Raw genomic sequence first — 17,500 nt, forward strand, 5'->3', positions numbered from 1 at the left:
CTCTCTCTCTCTCTCTCTTTATTTCTTTCTATCTCGTCAGAACTCTATGACAAATCGGTAACCTCCTAAAATTTCGCCAGCCGCGGAGCCAGTTAACGCCACCCAAGAGGGATGATCCATCTTTCAGGCTTTAATTAAACGTGCCATTTAACTGAATTTATAAACCTCTCGGGGGTTTAAAGGGAGAATTCAAAATGGGAAAACACAGGCACGCACGCAAGCATTCATGCACGCACGCACGCACGCACGCACGCACGCACGCACGCACGCACGCACATACAAACAAACAAACACGCACATTTTTCGTCGTCGTGAGCAAAAGGCAATCACTACATTTATTTGTTAATTACAATATAAAAATAAATATAAAACGAATGATGCGAATGAATGTTTTTCTTTTTCTTCTTGTCCTTTTTTTTCTTTTCTTTTCTTTTTTTTTTTCATACTATCACCAATGCAAATTCATTTCGTTCGAACGATACGATCGAATCCAATCGATATCTTTTTAATTCGTACGTATCAATCGATATCTTTTTAATTTGAACGAAAAATCGTTCTTGCATTAAATCTTCTCCTTCTTGTTCTTGTTCTTCTTCTTTTTCTTGTTCTTCTTCTTTGAGGACGCATTAAAATGTCGACCTGAGTTACTTGTTCAAAATGTAGTAACGCGTTACAAACCTATGTATATAATAACTATGTACGTAGTAGTATGCATATAATCCGCCCATGTATACTTGTAAATCGAGTTACTTTGACGTGCGTGCGCGTACGCGCGCGCGCGCGCGAACGCGCGAACGCTCGCGTTAATTAAGTCACCATTCGCTTCCTGCTTCTCTTCTTCGTCGTTTAAATAGAGTAATGATATTCGAGAGGGCCGACGTGCGACGGTAATTACGATCAAGAACCTGTTTTCTAACTACCGTTTAAAGCTATTCCTCCTTTCCAAGCGTATCTCTTCTCACGCGCAGCTTTTCGACGTTTTCTCCTTTTTTTTTTCTCCCTCTCTCTCTTTTCTTTTCTTTTTTTTTTCTCTCTCTCTCTCTCTCTCTCTCTTTCTCTTGGTTTTTCTTTCTTTTTTTTTTCTTTTTTTTTTTTGTTTTGTTTTGTTTTTTTTTTTTTTGTTAACACGTCGATCAGATAACTTTGCAAATCTCTTTCTCTTTCTTTCTCTTTGTCTACCTTTTTCTTCTCTTTCTATAAATAATTTACATCTTAAAATCTAATACACTATGTTCTATCACGAATTACGAATTTATATAAGAGAAAATTAATGCGATAATATTATGTAGAATTAAAGTCGACAAATTAATCGATACTTCGAACTTTGAAATTATTACACAATCATTTATAGTATATATTTATGTTTGATTAAGTTTTCTGTTTTGTTTTTATTTCTTTTCTTTTTTTTTTTTTTTTTTTTTTTTTTTTTTTTTTTTTTTTTTTTTTTTTTTTGACAAAAAATCAATTCTTCGCTCGTCAATCGCGGAAGATTCATTTTTTGTCAGATAAAAAAGAACAAAAAGGAAAAGCAATGGATAAGTTCTGTTTGACATAGTATATTTATATTATACTTATTCCATAACATTCTGAGAATATAAATATATGTATATTACGTATATACATATTTTTGATCTATAATAATATTATCGTTAGATAATATCTCTTTATTTATATTAAAAGATTGATCGACATGCGATCAATCGAATGCATTTTATGCTTATGATAATAATAATAAAAAAAAAAAAAGAGAGAGAGCAAATATCATAAACGCATAATATGATACTTTTGTTAATTACAATAAACCACAATCTTGAATAATAACGTATACACTCGCAAATAAATAAATATGTTCTATATAAATTTATCAAGGATCATAATTGAATTATTATTCTCGCTGTAATGTGACCCTTCGAAATATCCCATAAGAAAGACTCGAGAAATGATTAAGAAACTTTTCGCCTTCTAATATCTTAGCGATTATCTTAGCGATCAAAAAAGAAACAAAAAAGAAAGAAAGAAAAAAAGAACAAAAAGAAGAAAGAAAGAAAAGACAGGAAAAAGAGAGAGAGAGAGAGAGAGAAAGGGGAAAAAAAAACAGGAAAAAGAAAGAAAGAAATAAGAAGAGACAAGAAAAAGAACAAACAAATCGTTCGAATCGTACCTTTACGTTTATTTTTGTGAGATAAACGTTAAAATAATTGACCAACAAAAAAAATATTTACTTCGAGTTTTAAGAGATTTTGATTATCCTATAAAATGTTATACACGAAGGACGAAGACGTCACGAAATGAACGTCGAAACGGGTGTGCCGGCACGTTACTTACAATATTTTTACACACGAATAGAATCCAAAGAAGAGAAGAAGAGAGGAAAGAGAGAAAGAGAGAAAGAGAGAAAGAGAGAGAGAGAGAGAGAGAGAGAGAAAGATGTAATAGGAGAGAAGTAGGAGGAGGAGGATTTAGAAACAGGCCTTTTTATCGTGAGCTCAGAGGGCGAAAGACCGTGAGCGGTGTTCGTTATCCATGGGCGCTGCCGCGGCTGTCGCAAACCGGGCTTGCAATTCGTTCGTTCCTCTGGTATAAGGGCTAAGCGCATTGTTTGACCGCGCTGCAGCGAACCTCGCGGAAATTACCTCCGTAATTAAAAGAATATTCCAACCCCTTGCTCGTTGCGGGTGCAAAGGGTGCCAAGCTTCCTTTTCCCTCATTCTCTCTTTCTCGTTCTCTCTCTCTCTCTCTCTCTCTCTCTCTCTCTTTCTCTCTGTTTTATATTACACATTCACTTACTCTCTCTTTTACGTATGTACGCGTTCTCTATCTCTCTAACTAACTAACGCACAAATATATATGCACACATATATGTACACTCTCTTTCTCTAATATACGCATATATGTAATCTTTCCTTCTCTCTCTCTCTCTCTCTCTCTCTCTCTCTCTCTTGCTTCCTCTATCTTTCTCTCTATCTTGCTTGCTCGTGAACTTCGATGGAAACCCTTTCGACGAGTAACAACCCCTGCTCGTACTACCCTGGGAAGCTACATCTGCTGCTACCCTGAAAGTCGAGGGTCCAATAGTGAAAGAGAAAGAGAGAGAGAGAGAGAGAGAGAGAGAGAGAGAGAGAGAGAAAGAGAGCGAGTGACTGAGTGAGTGAGTGAGTGAGTGAGTGAGTGAATGAGTGAGTGGAAGGAAAGAGTAAAGAGAAAAAAGCTGCCTCGTGAGCTCTTTCATTCGGAAGGGGTCAAAAGGTGAAGGAGGATGAGGTGAGAGCAAGCGAGCGAGCTAGTGAGAGAGAGAAAAAGACAGAGAGAGAAAGAGAGAGAGAGAGAGAGAGAGAATAAGAGAGGAAAGGAGAGATGAGGGAGATGAGAAAGATCGGGTGCAAAGCAGTAGAGATTAAAAAAGCAAGCGCGTACTATACACGCAGCATGGTTAATAACGACAGTGAAAACGCTTCTATGTTGAATCGGGCTTGTCAACCCGTAGTACAAATTCGAAGTGTCATTACCGGCCCATCTTTGCCTCATCTTACGGATGCCTGCTCGTACAAACTCCTCGCTCGTGACGTGCATTTTTACAATGAACCTTTCTAATTAAGCTCACTCTACATCTTGTTTATGTATGTGTGTGTGTGTGTGTGCGTGCGTGCGTGTGTTATTTTTTTTTAATACACAGATATATATATTTGTGCAAGAATGAAGGTATTTGTATGGTTATTTCTCTTTCTTTTTATTTCTTTCTTTCTGTCTTTTTTTTTTTTTTTTTTTTTTTTTTTTTTTTTTTCTTTTTGTTTTACATATCTATATACGTACACTTTTACGTATAACTCTCCCTATATCTGACAGAATTGTTATTTTTTATCACACAATTAAAGAAAAAATTGTATTATGTTAATAATGATATCTATTCATAACAATATGTGAATACTCTTTTCAGACGAGCATTTTCTCGTTTAAATTAATACGTTCATCCAATTTATCATTATTATTATTATTATAATTATTATTGTTGTTATTGTTGTTGGTGTTGTTTTTTTTTTTTTTTTATATTTATTTTCGACACTAAAAATCTAAAATAATAAATATATTATCATTGATTTATTTTCATTATAGCTTATAGTTCGCAGATTTTGAAATGTCGATTAATAACTTATTGTTATCGTGTTGTAATTTTGTTTATATAAATTATTATCTTTATTTGATCTATATTATTATATTTTTGATATTGAGTATTTGTATTTTTGTTTATATCAATTAATATATTTATCTAATATATTTTAATATACACATACACACACACACACACACACACACACACATACACATATTTGGCATACAGATATATTAATTATCATTTTTTATTTTCAATTGTATAATTTATTACTTACAGAAATTTTTGAAATATCATTCAATCTACATTATTTATTTATACTAATGTATATTACAAAGTTCATTAAAGCGTTTAGAAAAGAAAAAAAAAAAAAAGAAAAAAAAAAAAAAGAAATCCTTACGAGATACACGATATTTAAATTTCTTCTCGATAATCCTTAAATAAAAAAGAAATTTTTCAAAGATTTATTTTACAAGCATCGTATAACTTTTAAAATGCTTATATGGCGTTTGAAAAATTTCATTTCTCTCGACTGTCTGTCGATTCATTTTTTCAGAAAGAAAATAGATTATAGAGATAGAGATAGAGATATAGACGGAGATAAAAAGAGATTAATGATCAACGTCCATAGAAAAATTCTCTTCAATGTTGGATTATTCGTCAAATGAAATTCTTGATGAATGCGAACGTCAATGTTATTCGCCGAGATAGGTAATTCAATATTCCGAGGGTAATATAACGCAAACTCGACAGGATTCTGGACAGGGAGGTCAGTTTCCGAAAATTAATTAGATCTCGTCGACGTTCTATGCCCTTAGGCGTCTATCGACGGAACGTAACACACGTTGAAATTGGAGAAAAACGAGGAAAACGAGAGGAAGGGAAGATCAAACGATTCGATGGGATATAACAAAAAAAAAAGAAAAAAAGAAAAAAAAAAGAACGAAACAAAAAAGAACACGAAACAAAATAAAACAAATATATATATATATATATAAGGCACGTGTTATACGATAAAAAAAAAAAAGAGAATGTATAACTTTTTTATTTTCTCTTTTTTTTTTCTTTTTCTTTTTTTCCTTTGCCAAATTGAATAAAATCTATAGTTCTCAATTTCATCTAAATAAATATCTATCCCACATTCACGTATCGTAATCTTTATTACAAGAGATACAAATCGTTCGGAGTTCTCTCTCTCTCTCTCTCTCTCTCTCTCTCTCTCTCTGTCTCTCTCTCTCTTTTCTTCGATATTCATTTTTGGATCCTTCGCAGCATCTGTGACTGCATAAAACACGCAAGATATACACATTTTCTCGTCCTTTCTCGTTTTATGGGGAAGAATCAGTAACAATATCTCTCTACCATAAGCTACAGTCTTCAAGATATATTAAAAAGAATTAAGAAAAAAAAAAAAAAAAAAAAAGAAAAAAAAAATAAACGAAGAAAAGAAAGTAAAAATGTTTAATATAAAGAAGAAATACGATAAATATTCATTATCCAATCTTTGTGATAACGATGACGACGACAATGACGATGACGATGATGATAATGATGATGATAATGATGATGATGATGATAATGATCATTTTTATTATTAACAATTGATCATTATCATCATTATTATTATTATCATTATCATCATCATCATTATTATTATTATTATTATTATTATTATTATTAAAGTACTGTCATTTATTTATTATACAAGTATTGTCATTATTATTATTATGCAAAAGTACTGTCATTTGTCGTTCAACGAACGACCCAATTTTCAATGGTATGACTTAATGCCGTTTACAATATTGCGAGTCGATTCATCAAACGAGATTGTCGAGTCTGTTTAATCCGAAAGAACGAGCATGGCACGATCGATCATTTTGATAAAAGCTGGGGAAAACAATAACGCGTGCATTCTCGTCTCGAATAAGTTTTTTTTTAAAAACGTAATCGAATATTTCTAAAATAATCAGTATTTAGAAAAAAAAAAAGAAAAAGAAAACAAGAAAAGAAAGATGGTAGGAGTGAGGGGAGACTGCAAAAGGAAGGATAAGAAGACACTGAACGTATTACACTTTTACAATTATCATTAGTCAAAATTATCATTTGAAATATATAACTTTTATAGTTATATTTTTAGTTATATTTTTTTATTCGGGTTTTTAAGTACAACCCAACTTTTTGTAATTTTTTTTTCCTGTTATCTTTATGGTTTCATATATATATATATATATATATATATATATATATATATATATATATCTGATATAATTTATTAAAAAGATTTTAATAAAAATATACCTATGTATAATGCATGAATGAATAAAGAACGTCTTAAGGTAAATTTATTTTTAATTGGAATGAAAAAAAGGAGAAAAAAAAATATATTATAAAAATATATAATATAAAATCATATTATATATATATATATATATATATATATATATATATATAGATTATTGTCGACTATATATAAACAACATGCTATAAAATTACATGTATTGTATCATAATTATTTTTTCTTTTTCTTTGTCGTTTTTTTTATTCCTATCTTATTATAAAAAAATTTATTATACTGTACGTACGAATAGGTATATAATACGTGTATATAAATGTTTTCCTTTTGTTTTGTTTTTTTTTCCTTTTTTTTATTTTTTTTATTTTTTTCTTTTTTTTTGAATTTTCTTTACCATCGGATATGTTTCGTGGTAATGTAATGAAAAAAACAAAAAAAAAAAAAAAAGAACAAAAAGAAAAACAAAAAAAAAGAAAAACAAAAGAAAAAAGAATGAATTAGTCAAACTTCAAAATTGACAAATTTGAGATCAATTTGGTTATCAATAATTTGTCAAATTCCTTCAACTTGACGAATCGAAAACAATAAAGAACAGATATTTGCTCATCCCTTTTAAAAAGTGTATTCGATAATGACCGGTATTCTTCGATAAAGGCACAATGACGCAAGGGTGTTTCATTCTCATCGGGATCGCGGCGGGTTTAATCGGATTATGTCGAAACCGTAAGATATATGACCCTCGTATACGATTCAATTTCTGTCCATAAATTTTATCCGCTCGATTTAAATGGCACGCACGCGAGTACGAGCTTCACTGAAGTACCCAGAATCCCGTAGGAGAAAATATCGTTCTCTCTCTCTCTCTCTCTCTCTCTCTCTCTCTCTCTCTCTCTTTCTCTCTCTCTCTCTCTCTCTCTTTCCCTCTCTCTTTCTTTCTCTTTATCTCCTCTCTCTTTCTCTTTTTCTCTTTCTCGGCACATATGCGAAAGATGTGCCGTCTTTTCTCGGTTGAACGCCGAAAGAAGAAGAAAAAAAAAAAAAAAAGCAAAAAACGTCTTCGTGAAACTTGCCAAAATAGAAAAATGTATGAAGTATATACTTGCCAAATGGAATAAGAGATCGCTCTCTGTACAGTGGAATTGACTTTCTAATGAGAGAAAGAGAGAGAGAGAGAGTTTCGTAAGCCAACATTTCATTCTTCCCCAACATCCTTTTTATCACTTTTTATCGAATGTATCGAGAAAGGGGGCGGACTCAAGGATACCTATCTTCTTGATTATATTATATGTCCGAATGGATTGAAATTAACTATTCCTAAACTTTTTACATCCTTTGTCGTTGAGAACGAATAAAACATTTAAAAGATATAATTTATTTTAATCTACGATATATACATATATATATATATGTGTGTGTGTGTATACATAATTTTGTTTTACGATTCTCTATTCTTGATTATATAAAGAAACAGAAAAAGTATTTGTTCTTTTTCTTTTTTTTTCTTTTCTTAAATTCCTATTAAAAATCACGTTCTTATAAACGCAAATATATATATATACATTATTTTTTTGTATCACGATCGTATAATATTATGGAACATATCTCTTGTATTAATTATTATTAAAAATTAAATGTTAAAAATTAAAAATAAGAAAGAATTAATCGGCCGTCATTGTTTACGTCCGAATAATAACGAAGAAGATAAACACACACATATATATATATATTGTATATGAGGAAAGAAAAAAAAAAAAAATATATATATATATATATAGAGAGAGAGAGAGAGAGAGAGATAATTATAATAAAAAATCCTCCGTCGAAGTAATAATTGCGTAGGTCCGAACTATTATTTTTTCCAACGATTGAAGTTTGAAAAAAAAAAAAAAAAAAAAAAGAAAAAAAAAAGGAGAAAAAGAAGGAAAAGGAAAAAAAAAAAGGAGAAAGAAAGGAAACAAAAATGAAAGAAAAGAAAAGAATTTTTTATATAGTCCTTGATACCATTTTCAAACCTGTCAGAAAGTGAGATCTTCGTGAAATGTCAACGCCATAGTTAATTTGTGTAACATGTTCACAGTACGGATCTGTGTACTACCTCGTGATGGAACTTGCAACCGGTGGCGACCTGTGCACCCATATTAAGCAACAACCAAGCGGCATGCTCGATGAGATGACCGCCAAGCTCTACACCAGACAGCTGGTCGGTGCGTTGAAACACATGCACTCCAGGGGAATCGTTCATCGGTGAGTCGGCAAAGAGAATTATTTATCTTCTAGCAACGTTATATCTACGTTATATACGTATTCATATATCTATATGTATATGTATATGTATATTCCCATCCTCAAATCATAATCCCGTTTTGATGTACCACCGTTACTCCTCGTCTATCCTATTTCGAGTTACTGATCAAATATTTAATTCTTCGGTCTGACGCATCGTCTAGCCTTTTCCATGTACCTGTATACGTATACATATATATATATGTATGTATGTATGTATGTATGTATGTATGTATGTATGTATGTATGTGTATGTATATGTGTATGTGTGTATATACGTATGTATGTATGCATGTATGTGTATGTATATGTGTATGTGTATATGTATGTATGTATCCATCATCGATCTATGTTCTCCTCGTATTTTCATATATCATTCATATAGGAATATATTTAAAAATAAAAGATTTTTATATTTTCTTTCATTTCTTTTTTCTTTCTTCATTAAATTATTAAATATTAATAAACTGGACATCGTAATTATAAAGAAGAAATTGTATACGTATATATTTATATAATCTTTCATTCCCATCGTAAGTTTAATTTAAACTGTTTAAAAGAAATTTTCTTTTATATTTTTTTCATAATAATAATAATAATAATTTAAATTATTATTATTATTATTATTATTATAAAAAGTTATAAGAGAGAAAATATAACGTAATTTCTTAATATCAAAATCCAATGTGTTCTATTTTCAATTATGAAAAATATTAAAGATCGATGAATATGTATTATAAAGTTAATCGAAATTTTATAGATATATCAAATAAAAATAATTATAAAACTAAATAATAATAATAATAATAATAATAATAATAATAATAATAAAAAGTTATACGAGATATTATAAAGAAAAATCGTAATATATTAAATATTGCAAGAAAAAAAAAATTGAAATTTTAATAAAGATATATAATAAATATAATAATAAATATAAATAATAATAATAATATAAAATGATAAGAGACAATGCAAGGTAATATAATATCGAAATGAAATACTTTCTATGTTGAGTTTGGAAATTCAAGAAGAGAGGTAATGTAGTTGACTGTTTATATACACACGTGGGACGGTTACCCACGCAGTGTCAAACAACACCCAGACGAAGGTGTAAACTATGTGTGAGTATAAAAGATGCAACATGAGTTTCATATCTCTCTTGTATATATTTTCAAAACCAACTACATTTTAACGACCATTAATTACGGTACGTGATGCTCTGAGTTTATTACTCTCATCATCTCTCTGAGAAGTAGCATATTCGTTTCCATGAACATAGTTAGTCCTAGTGACACGTAGGAAACGTACGTAATCGGTCATTACCATACTCTAGAACTACTATTTATGTATGTATATATATGCATATATATATATATATATATATATATATATATATATGTGTATATACTTTACGAACAGCTGCCACTCGTCTTGATATCTTCTCTTTTATGACGATCTTTTTATTGAATATTATTAGATAGTAAACGATTTACATGAGAAGAGAGAATTTATCTTATCTATAGTATCGAATGAAATTGAAGGTAGGATTTTTATTTATTTACTTATTTATTTCTTTTTTTTTTCTTTTTTCTTTTTTTTTTTTTCTAACAAGTATAAGAAAAAAAGGGATTGATCAAATTCGTTAATAAAGTCTAATTATTTTATTGATCGTATTTATTAATCAAGTATTTATCGTAAAATGTGATTTTAATCGCGAAATTTTATGCATATTATATCTATTTGAAAAATAATAAATAATTATGTACAAACGTACATCAATTATGAAGAATATGTGAAGATTATATATATATATATATATATATATATATATATATATAATTTTTTTTTCTTGTTTTTCTTTTTCACTTAAATTTGTATACTTTATAAAAACTTTATTAAGATTTTATTTCTAACAAAATTATAAATTATTAATATAATATATTCTCAGGTTAGATCTAAAAAAAGAATCGTTCATTAATTAATAATAAACATTTAATAATCGACATCGTATCCTTGATTTCTTATTATTTTTTATTTGTTGGATTAAAAGAAAAAGGAAAAAAAAAACAAGAAAAACATATGCTTTGCGTATAAAAATCACGTTTAAATATAACATAATTTATATACAATGATCGTTCGACGAGATATTTTCTTCGAAGTTCAAAAGGAAAAGAAGCTACAAAGAGAGAAAGAAAAAGAGGGAGAGAGAGAGAGAGAACAAAAAGAAAGAAAGAAAAAGAAGAAGAAAAAAAAAAAGTAAAAGAATTGACGAAAAAGACGGTAAGAGGGAAATTTTTCAGGGGCGTTTATGAAACACCGGTGAAGGGCTCCAAGTTGTTGCCTTTGCAACGAACGATCCCGTAATAAAGGGAAACACGTGACGCCCGAACGAGGCCGAGAGTTGAACAACGTCGCCGCCGTCGCGCCGTTCAAAAGAGATTTGCGAATATAAAGCAGGCAACACACAATATGCGATACACCCGTCGGTAGTTTGCTTCCGCGTCAAAAGTGCAAACTCTCAATCTCGGATGATGGTGATAGATCGTCTCTCTCACGTTCAAACTCAGTGAGGGTTGTGTGTCAGAGTTTAAGAAAAGAAAAAAAAATTATCGCAAACGATATCGCCCACCTCCCCCTTTCGCCTTCGCCCTCGCCCTTTTCCCTCGACCATCTCCTATCCCTTGCAGTACGTTTTTTATTCGCACGTTTTAGATCGTTTGTAAAAATTATTTTTTAAAAGTAATTACCCCCGTTGGACAGAATAATTATTTACTAATAATATATATTGTGTATATATATATATATATATATACATTTATATTAAATAAAAAATTATTATTAATAAATAATTATTCTTTCCATCCCGATAATCACTTTTTTTAATAATATATATTATGTGTGTGTAAGTGTTTGTATATATATATATATATATATTATTAATAAAATGTATTTGATAATTTTATAATAAAAATATTAATCGCCGATATTAATGATACGAATGATGTAATAAACGAATCATCATAAAATTTATTAAGAATAATATTGATCATAATATGAGTCGCTCTTTTTTTTTGTTATAAATGATAATATAAGTATGTATGTATGTATGTATGTATGTATGTATGTTTTTTTTCGTTTGTATATAAAAATAAGAATTTCAAAACGAAACGTACTATTACGATATTTTTCTCATATTTCTCACTGTGCGATCATCAAAATCGTGATCTCTGTTAGATCACAAAGAATCTCTTCGTATATTTTGCTTTTAATTCACGTTCTTAAAATTAGAAAAATAATCTAGAACGAATATTAATCACGATATTGATCACTTCTGATGTCGAATTTATCGAATGTCGTATTAAAGTAAATTTTGTAAAAAAGAAAAAAAGAAAAGGGAAAAGAATTAAAATCGTTCAAAATAACACTTCATAACCATCGAACTGCATATTATTCGAAAAGAAAAGAAAAGAGAAAAAGATGATGGGATTAAATTTTTTTCAAATAAAAAAAAAAAAAGAAAGAAAGAAAGAAAGAAAAAAGAGAAAAAGCAAAGGAAAAGAAAGAGAAAGCAAAAAGTACGAATTTAATGCGTCGCTGACGTAACGAAAAAAAAAAAAAAAAAAAAAAAGAAATAAAAAAGAAAAAAAGAAAAACAAAAAACAGAAAGAAAGAAAGAAAGGAAAGATAAGGAAAGAAAAATATCTTCTCTATATGACATCATAAATATATAATATCATATATTATAAATATAGGATATTCATTTTATATTATTGTTAAAAAATATAAATAAAAAAGAAATGTTAGAAAATATAAAGAAAAATATAAAGTTTACGTTAATTTGTAATAAAAATTAGTTTTTAATTATTTTCTCACTCGTTTCACTTTTCAAAATCAACGACTCCTTATATATATTTTATATATTTATTTAATTTAATCTGACGATAACTATCACTCTACTGATGAAATCGATTTTATATACGTACTATTATATATCCACACATTTTACTTCCCGAATTACGAAACTCAAAGGAAACATTCTCGGAGTCGTGAAATCGGATATCCTTCGTACGAAATAGAAACGTCCCATGACTACCCTTCAAGGAGTTTCCTCTATATCGCGAAGGACTCGTGTCCGAGTTGATCCAGATTAGAAGGGACCTTTCGATATTTTTCTATTCCTATACAAGAGTATGGCTTTCAAAGAATATATACATATATATATATATATATATATATATATATATATATATTCTATACAGTATCTCTTTCTCTCTTTTTCATCCTTTGTGGTAAGGACCAGTCAGTACCTCTTATGAGGATACGCAGCCAATATCCTGATCCTCGGTAGGCGGATAATTGATCCGTACTTTTCCCTCGTTCGGTTCAGCTTCGTCGTTTTCACGTAGACTGGCGATAATTCTCCTTCTCTCTCTCTTTCTCTCTCTCTCTCTCTCTCTCTCTCTCTGTTCCTCTCTCTTTTTCTCTTTCTCTCTCTCTCTCTTTCTAGTTCTCTCTAATTTTCTCTCTCCCTTTCTTCTTCTATATCTCTATATTTCTCTTCATCTCTCTCTCTCTCTCTCTCTCTCTCTCGCCATCTTTCTTTCTCTATCTATTTCAGTCTCATTCTCTTTCTCTTTATTCGTAAGAACTTCGAGCTATTTTTTTTTTTTTTTCTTTTTTTCGAGAGCATGTAGGAATGATAAAAAAAGTGAAAGAAGAATAGAAACGAAAGAGAGAAGAAAGGGAGAGAAATAAGGAAAATAGGAAGGAAGGATGGAAAGAAGGGAAGAAGAAAAAAAGGGAAAGGTCCTTTGCTCGGCTAAGCCCTCTTCCATCGTAAAGGACCGTACCGAATATCTTGAACCTTTCGTTTTAATTCCAACGAACGCCTCCGGTTTGCTCTTCCATTATTTGTCGGACAAAGCGAACGCTGCTACTCCTCGATGCCCAAGGGTATCAACTTCCGGCGAATCTCGAACGAACCGAGATTACAGTTTTCCGATATATGCTCTCTCTCTCTCTCTCTCTCTCTCTCTCTCTCTCTCTCTCACTCTCACTCTTTCTCACTCTTTCTCTCTTTTTTCTTTTTACTTCTCTCTCTTTCTCTCGTTCTTTCATTCTTTCGGTTTCCTTGCGAGTACAACCGAGAGAAGTTTATCGGGTCTTTATGAACTACAAAAAGGAAGAAGGAGCTCTTTGAGAAAGTGGAAAAGTCGGAAGTTAGCCGAACAAATGTTATAACAGACGTAGTTTTACTTTTCGAGAAAAATTGTTCACGACGATTCCTAAGACTTTTTACATTTTCATTGTACTTACGGGAAAGACGATATAAATCATGGGTTTTTTTCCTTTCTTTCCTTTTACCACTTCTTCTTCTTTTTTTTTTTCTTTTTTTTTTTTTTTTGTTTTTTCTTTTTCAATTTTTTTTTTAATATTATTCTTGCGAAGTGGATTTCTATTTAATGGTACACACACACATATATATATATATATATATATATTCAATACACACATATATATATATATATATATATATATATATATATATGTGTGTATTGAAATTTGTTTCTTTGAAATGTCTTTTGCTTATAATAATTTTCCGACACGATGTGCTTCGTTGAATCTTTGTTATCTAGTAGTTAATTAAACAAAAAAAAAAAAAAAAGAAGAAAGTAGATTTCAACGTAATAAATCGGTTTTTAATTAATTAACGACAGTATCTATCTCTTTTGTTTCTTTTCCTAATGCTCTATTTAACGACAATGAGAAGATATATATATATATATATATATATATATATATATATACCGAATTAAAATCATTTCTATCATTTTAAATATCTAAACAGGAAAAATAGAAAATTATTCAAATAAAATTAACACATTCTTATACATATTGATTCTATATCAACTTATCTATTAACTTATATACACAAGTATTTATAGAAAAAAAAAAAAAGCAAAGATATAAAATATCAAATACACATACACACACATATATATATATATATAAATTATTTAATTAATTAATTAAAATATCCTTCTTATGCTTAATTACATATATAAAAAAAGAAAGATACATATAAAGAGAAAGAAATAGAAAGAATATGCAAAAATAATAAGAAGTATAACAATTTAAGGCGAAAAATTTCTACCGTTATGATTTAAGATAAGTCAGTCGTTTCAACGTCTTTCAGTTAGGTTTTCATGGGAAAAAAGTGGAATGGGAAAAAAGAAGAAGGAAAAAGAAGAGAAAAAAGAGAGAAAGAGAGAGAGAGAAAGAGAAATTATAACACGGCAAAGTATCTATCTCGCTAGACATTAATGGGCACGAGCACTCAGATTACTCACTAAAGTACAGTACTTACGCCTCTGTATATCCTTCTATGCCGTTATAAGTTAGCGCTCGCGCAAGCACACACACACACACACTCTCAAAGTGCACAGAGATAGCTCACAACGCTATCTCCTTCGGTCCAAACTGCTTCCTCCGCTAATCAGGTTTACGACTGCTTAATTGGCTCCGCTGAAGTGCTCGCGCGCGCATTCAACCTTGACCCCAAGGAATGTCCCTTATTTTCATTATATTGTAACGATCCTAAACTCGTACGAAATACTTTCTTTTATTTTCCCCATTCGATTTATCTACGTCGAATTTATTAGGTTAATCAATATTGCATTTTACTATCAGTTTGTCGTTTTATTCGAAGATAGAAATTAGTAAAAGTAAAGGAAAAAAAAAAAAAAAAAAAAAAAGGAAAAGAAAAATAAAATATAAATAACTATTTATATATTAATTTGATAAATGAAGATTTGTAATAATTATAAATTATTTATATCTCTAACATTAGAGAAAACTTTCGACTATCTCGCTTCGACGATGTTTACTCTAATACGATCTAAACGTTACTGATATAAGTCTGTCATCTCCTTTAGTTAAAGTCACGTGATAAACTAATGAAAAAAAAAAGAAATCGAATGAACGAGACATCAGAAGAAATGATAACAAAATAAAGATTGACATTGTCATACGATAATCAAAAGGTAAACATTCGATGAAGAATATCTTTCCGATTGTATGTAGATGATATTAAATCGATACTATATTAATTATAATATCGATATTAAATTAATATTAAATAATTATAATAAATTAATATTAAATTAATATAACGATAGTTAATACTTTCATGTCGGTATTTTTTTTTTAGATATAGTAAAAAAAAAATTAGGAAAAATTCCTTTTCTTATACGTAAAGTTTGACAAAAAAAAAAATTAAATAATTGTTTCTATAATATATATTTTTATGATATCCGACTTTATACATTTTCAAATCTTTTTTTAAAAATATATTTTGGGATTGTTAAATAAAAACAAAAGAGCAGATAATGAATGAACTTTATTTCCGACGAAATAATAAGTTTTATCTTAAAAATATTATAAAATTTAATTAAAGTCGATGGTTAATTAATTTTTTACTAAAATAATATTCCAATGGCATTGTCCAATAAGAGAAAGAAAAAAAGAATGGAATTTATTTCACCGCGATAAAATTAATTTTACCTCTCAATGATTATATCGTTGATTGAATAATGACTTTCAAAATTTCTATTCTGTCGTTTGTTCGAAACATTTCTTTTAAATATTTGAATTTTAACAATGACTTTTTATATATTCAACTTTCGAAATGCAAATTGCATTAATATTAATTACTAAATATAATATTAATTATTAAATATCAATTTAAATAATTTTTGATAAAATTTCTTTTTTCTTTTTTTTCTTTTTTTTTTTTTTTTTGGTTTTTTCTTTTTTTACCTACAATCAAAAAATAATAAAAGATCGAAAAAATTGTAATATAAATTATTTCTATCGTTTCGTTGTTAATTCATTAATTGCAAAAAAAAATCGTGCGAATAAAAATAATTTCTCTTGTTCTTTTTAATCAAAAGATTTATATATCGATCATAATCTATATTTAAAAGGTAAATAAAGGAAAAGATAATGATATATATATATATATATATCATTTATTTATAAATTATTTTTGTACATATATAATATATATATAATATTATTTATATATATATATATATATATCATTTATTTGTAAATTATTTATATACATATATAATATATACATATATAAATTATTTATATAATATATAATATCATTTATTTATTAATATTTATTTATTATTATTTATTAATATATAACATTATATATATATATAAATAATTTTATATAATTTTATAAATTTATATAACATATAATATTATTTATATATATATATATATATATATATATATATATAAATATCATTAAAAGAAATGAGATAGTTATTGTATATATGTATAAGTATGGAACGCGAATAATATTATCTTTGAAATTCTTTCGAAAGGAATTTTTTCAGAGAAGATGATAATAAGAGATAAAGTCGGAAACTTAGATCTTCATAGTCTTCCTGTTACTTAGATTGCTTCGAAATTTTCATGACTCATTACCTTACAGAGAATTCTCATTTCTTGTTCGCAAGAATATTACGGACATACTTACATTACTCGAAGTGTATTTTAACGAAGCACAACCAACCTGTGACCACGAGTGTGAGAATAACTGTCAACGTTTCTTTCGTATTTCTTGCCTTTAATGGTAGGGAGGGGTGGGGGAGGAGTGAAACTTCTTGGTAAATAGTAGCAAGTAAAAAGTTCTTTTTTCTTTCTTTTTCTCTCTTTTTTTTCTTTCTTTTTTTTTTCTCTTTATTCCTTCCCATCTGAAGATATCTCGTTGCTTTAAAAAAAAGTCTCTAACT

General features: G+C 28.8%; 1 protein-coding gene across 4 annotated transcripts in view; it reads left to right on the forward strand.

Moving 5' to 3' along the window:
• LOC124954149 (MAP/microtubule affinity-regulating kinase 3-like) overlaps positions 1–17,500 on the forward strand; it is a 376,070-nt gene that overhangs the window by 307,022 nt on the left and 51,548 nt on the right. For 3 of the 4 annotated variants that reach the window (XM_047506618.1, XM_047506615.1, XM_047506616.1), the window contains one exon: positions 8,479–8,645. In XM_047506618.1, coding sequence (XP_047362574.1) covers positions 8,479–8,645 — 167 coding nt within the window. Of the gene's footprint in view, positions 1–3,310; positions 3,700–8,478; positions 8,646–17,500 lie in introns of those variants that run through there. The other variant, XM_047506617.1, reaches the window with a different exon arrangement.

This window comes from Vespa velutina, chromosome 14, assembly GCF_912470025.1.
Source record: "Vespa velutina chromosome 14, iVesVel2.1, whole genome shotgun sequence".
Lineage (NCBI taxonomy): Eukaryota > Metazoa > Arthropoda > Insecta > Hymenoptera > Vespidae > Vespa > Vespa velutina.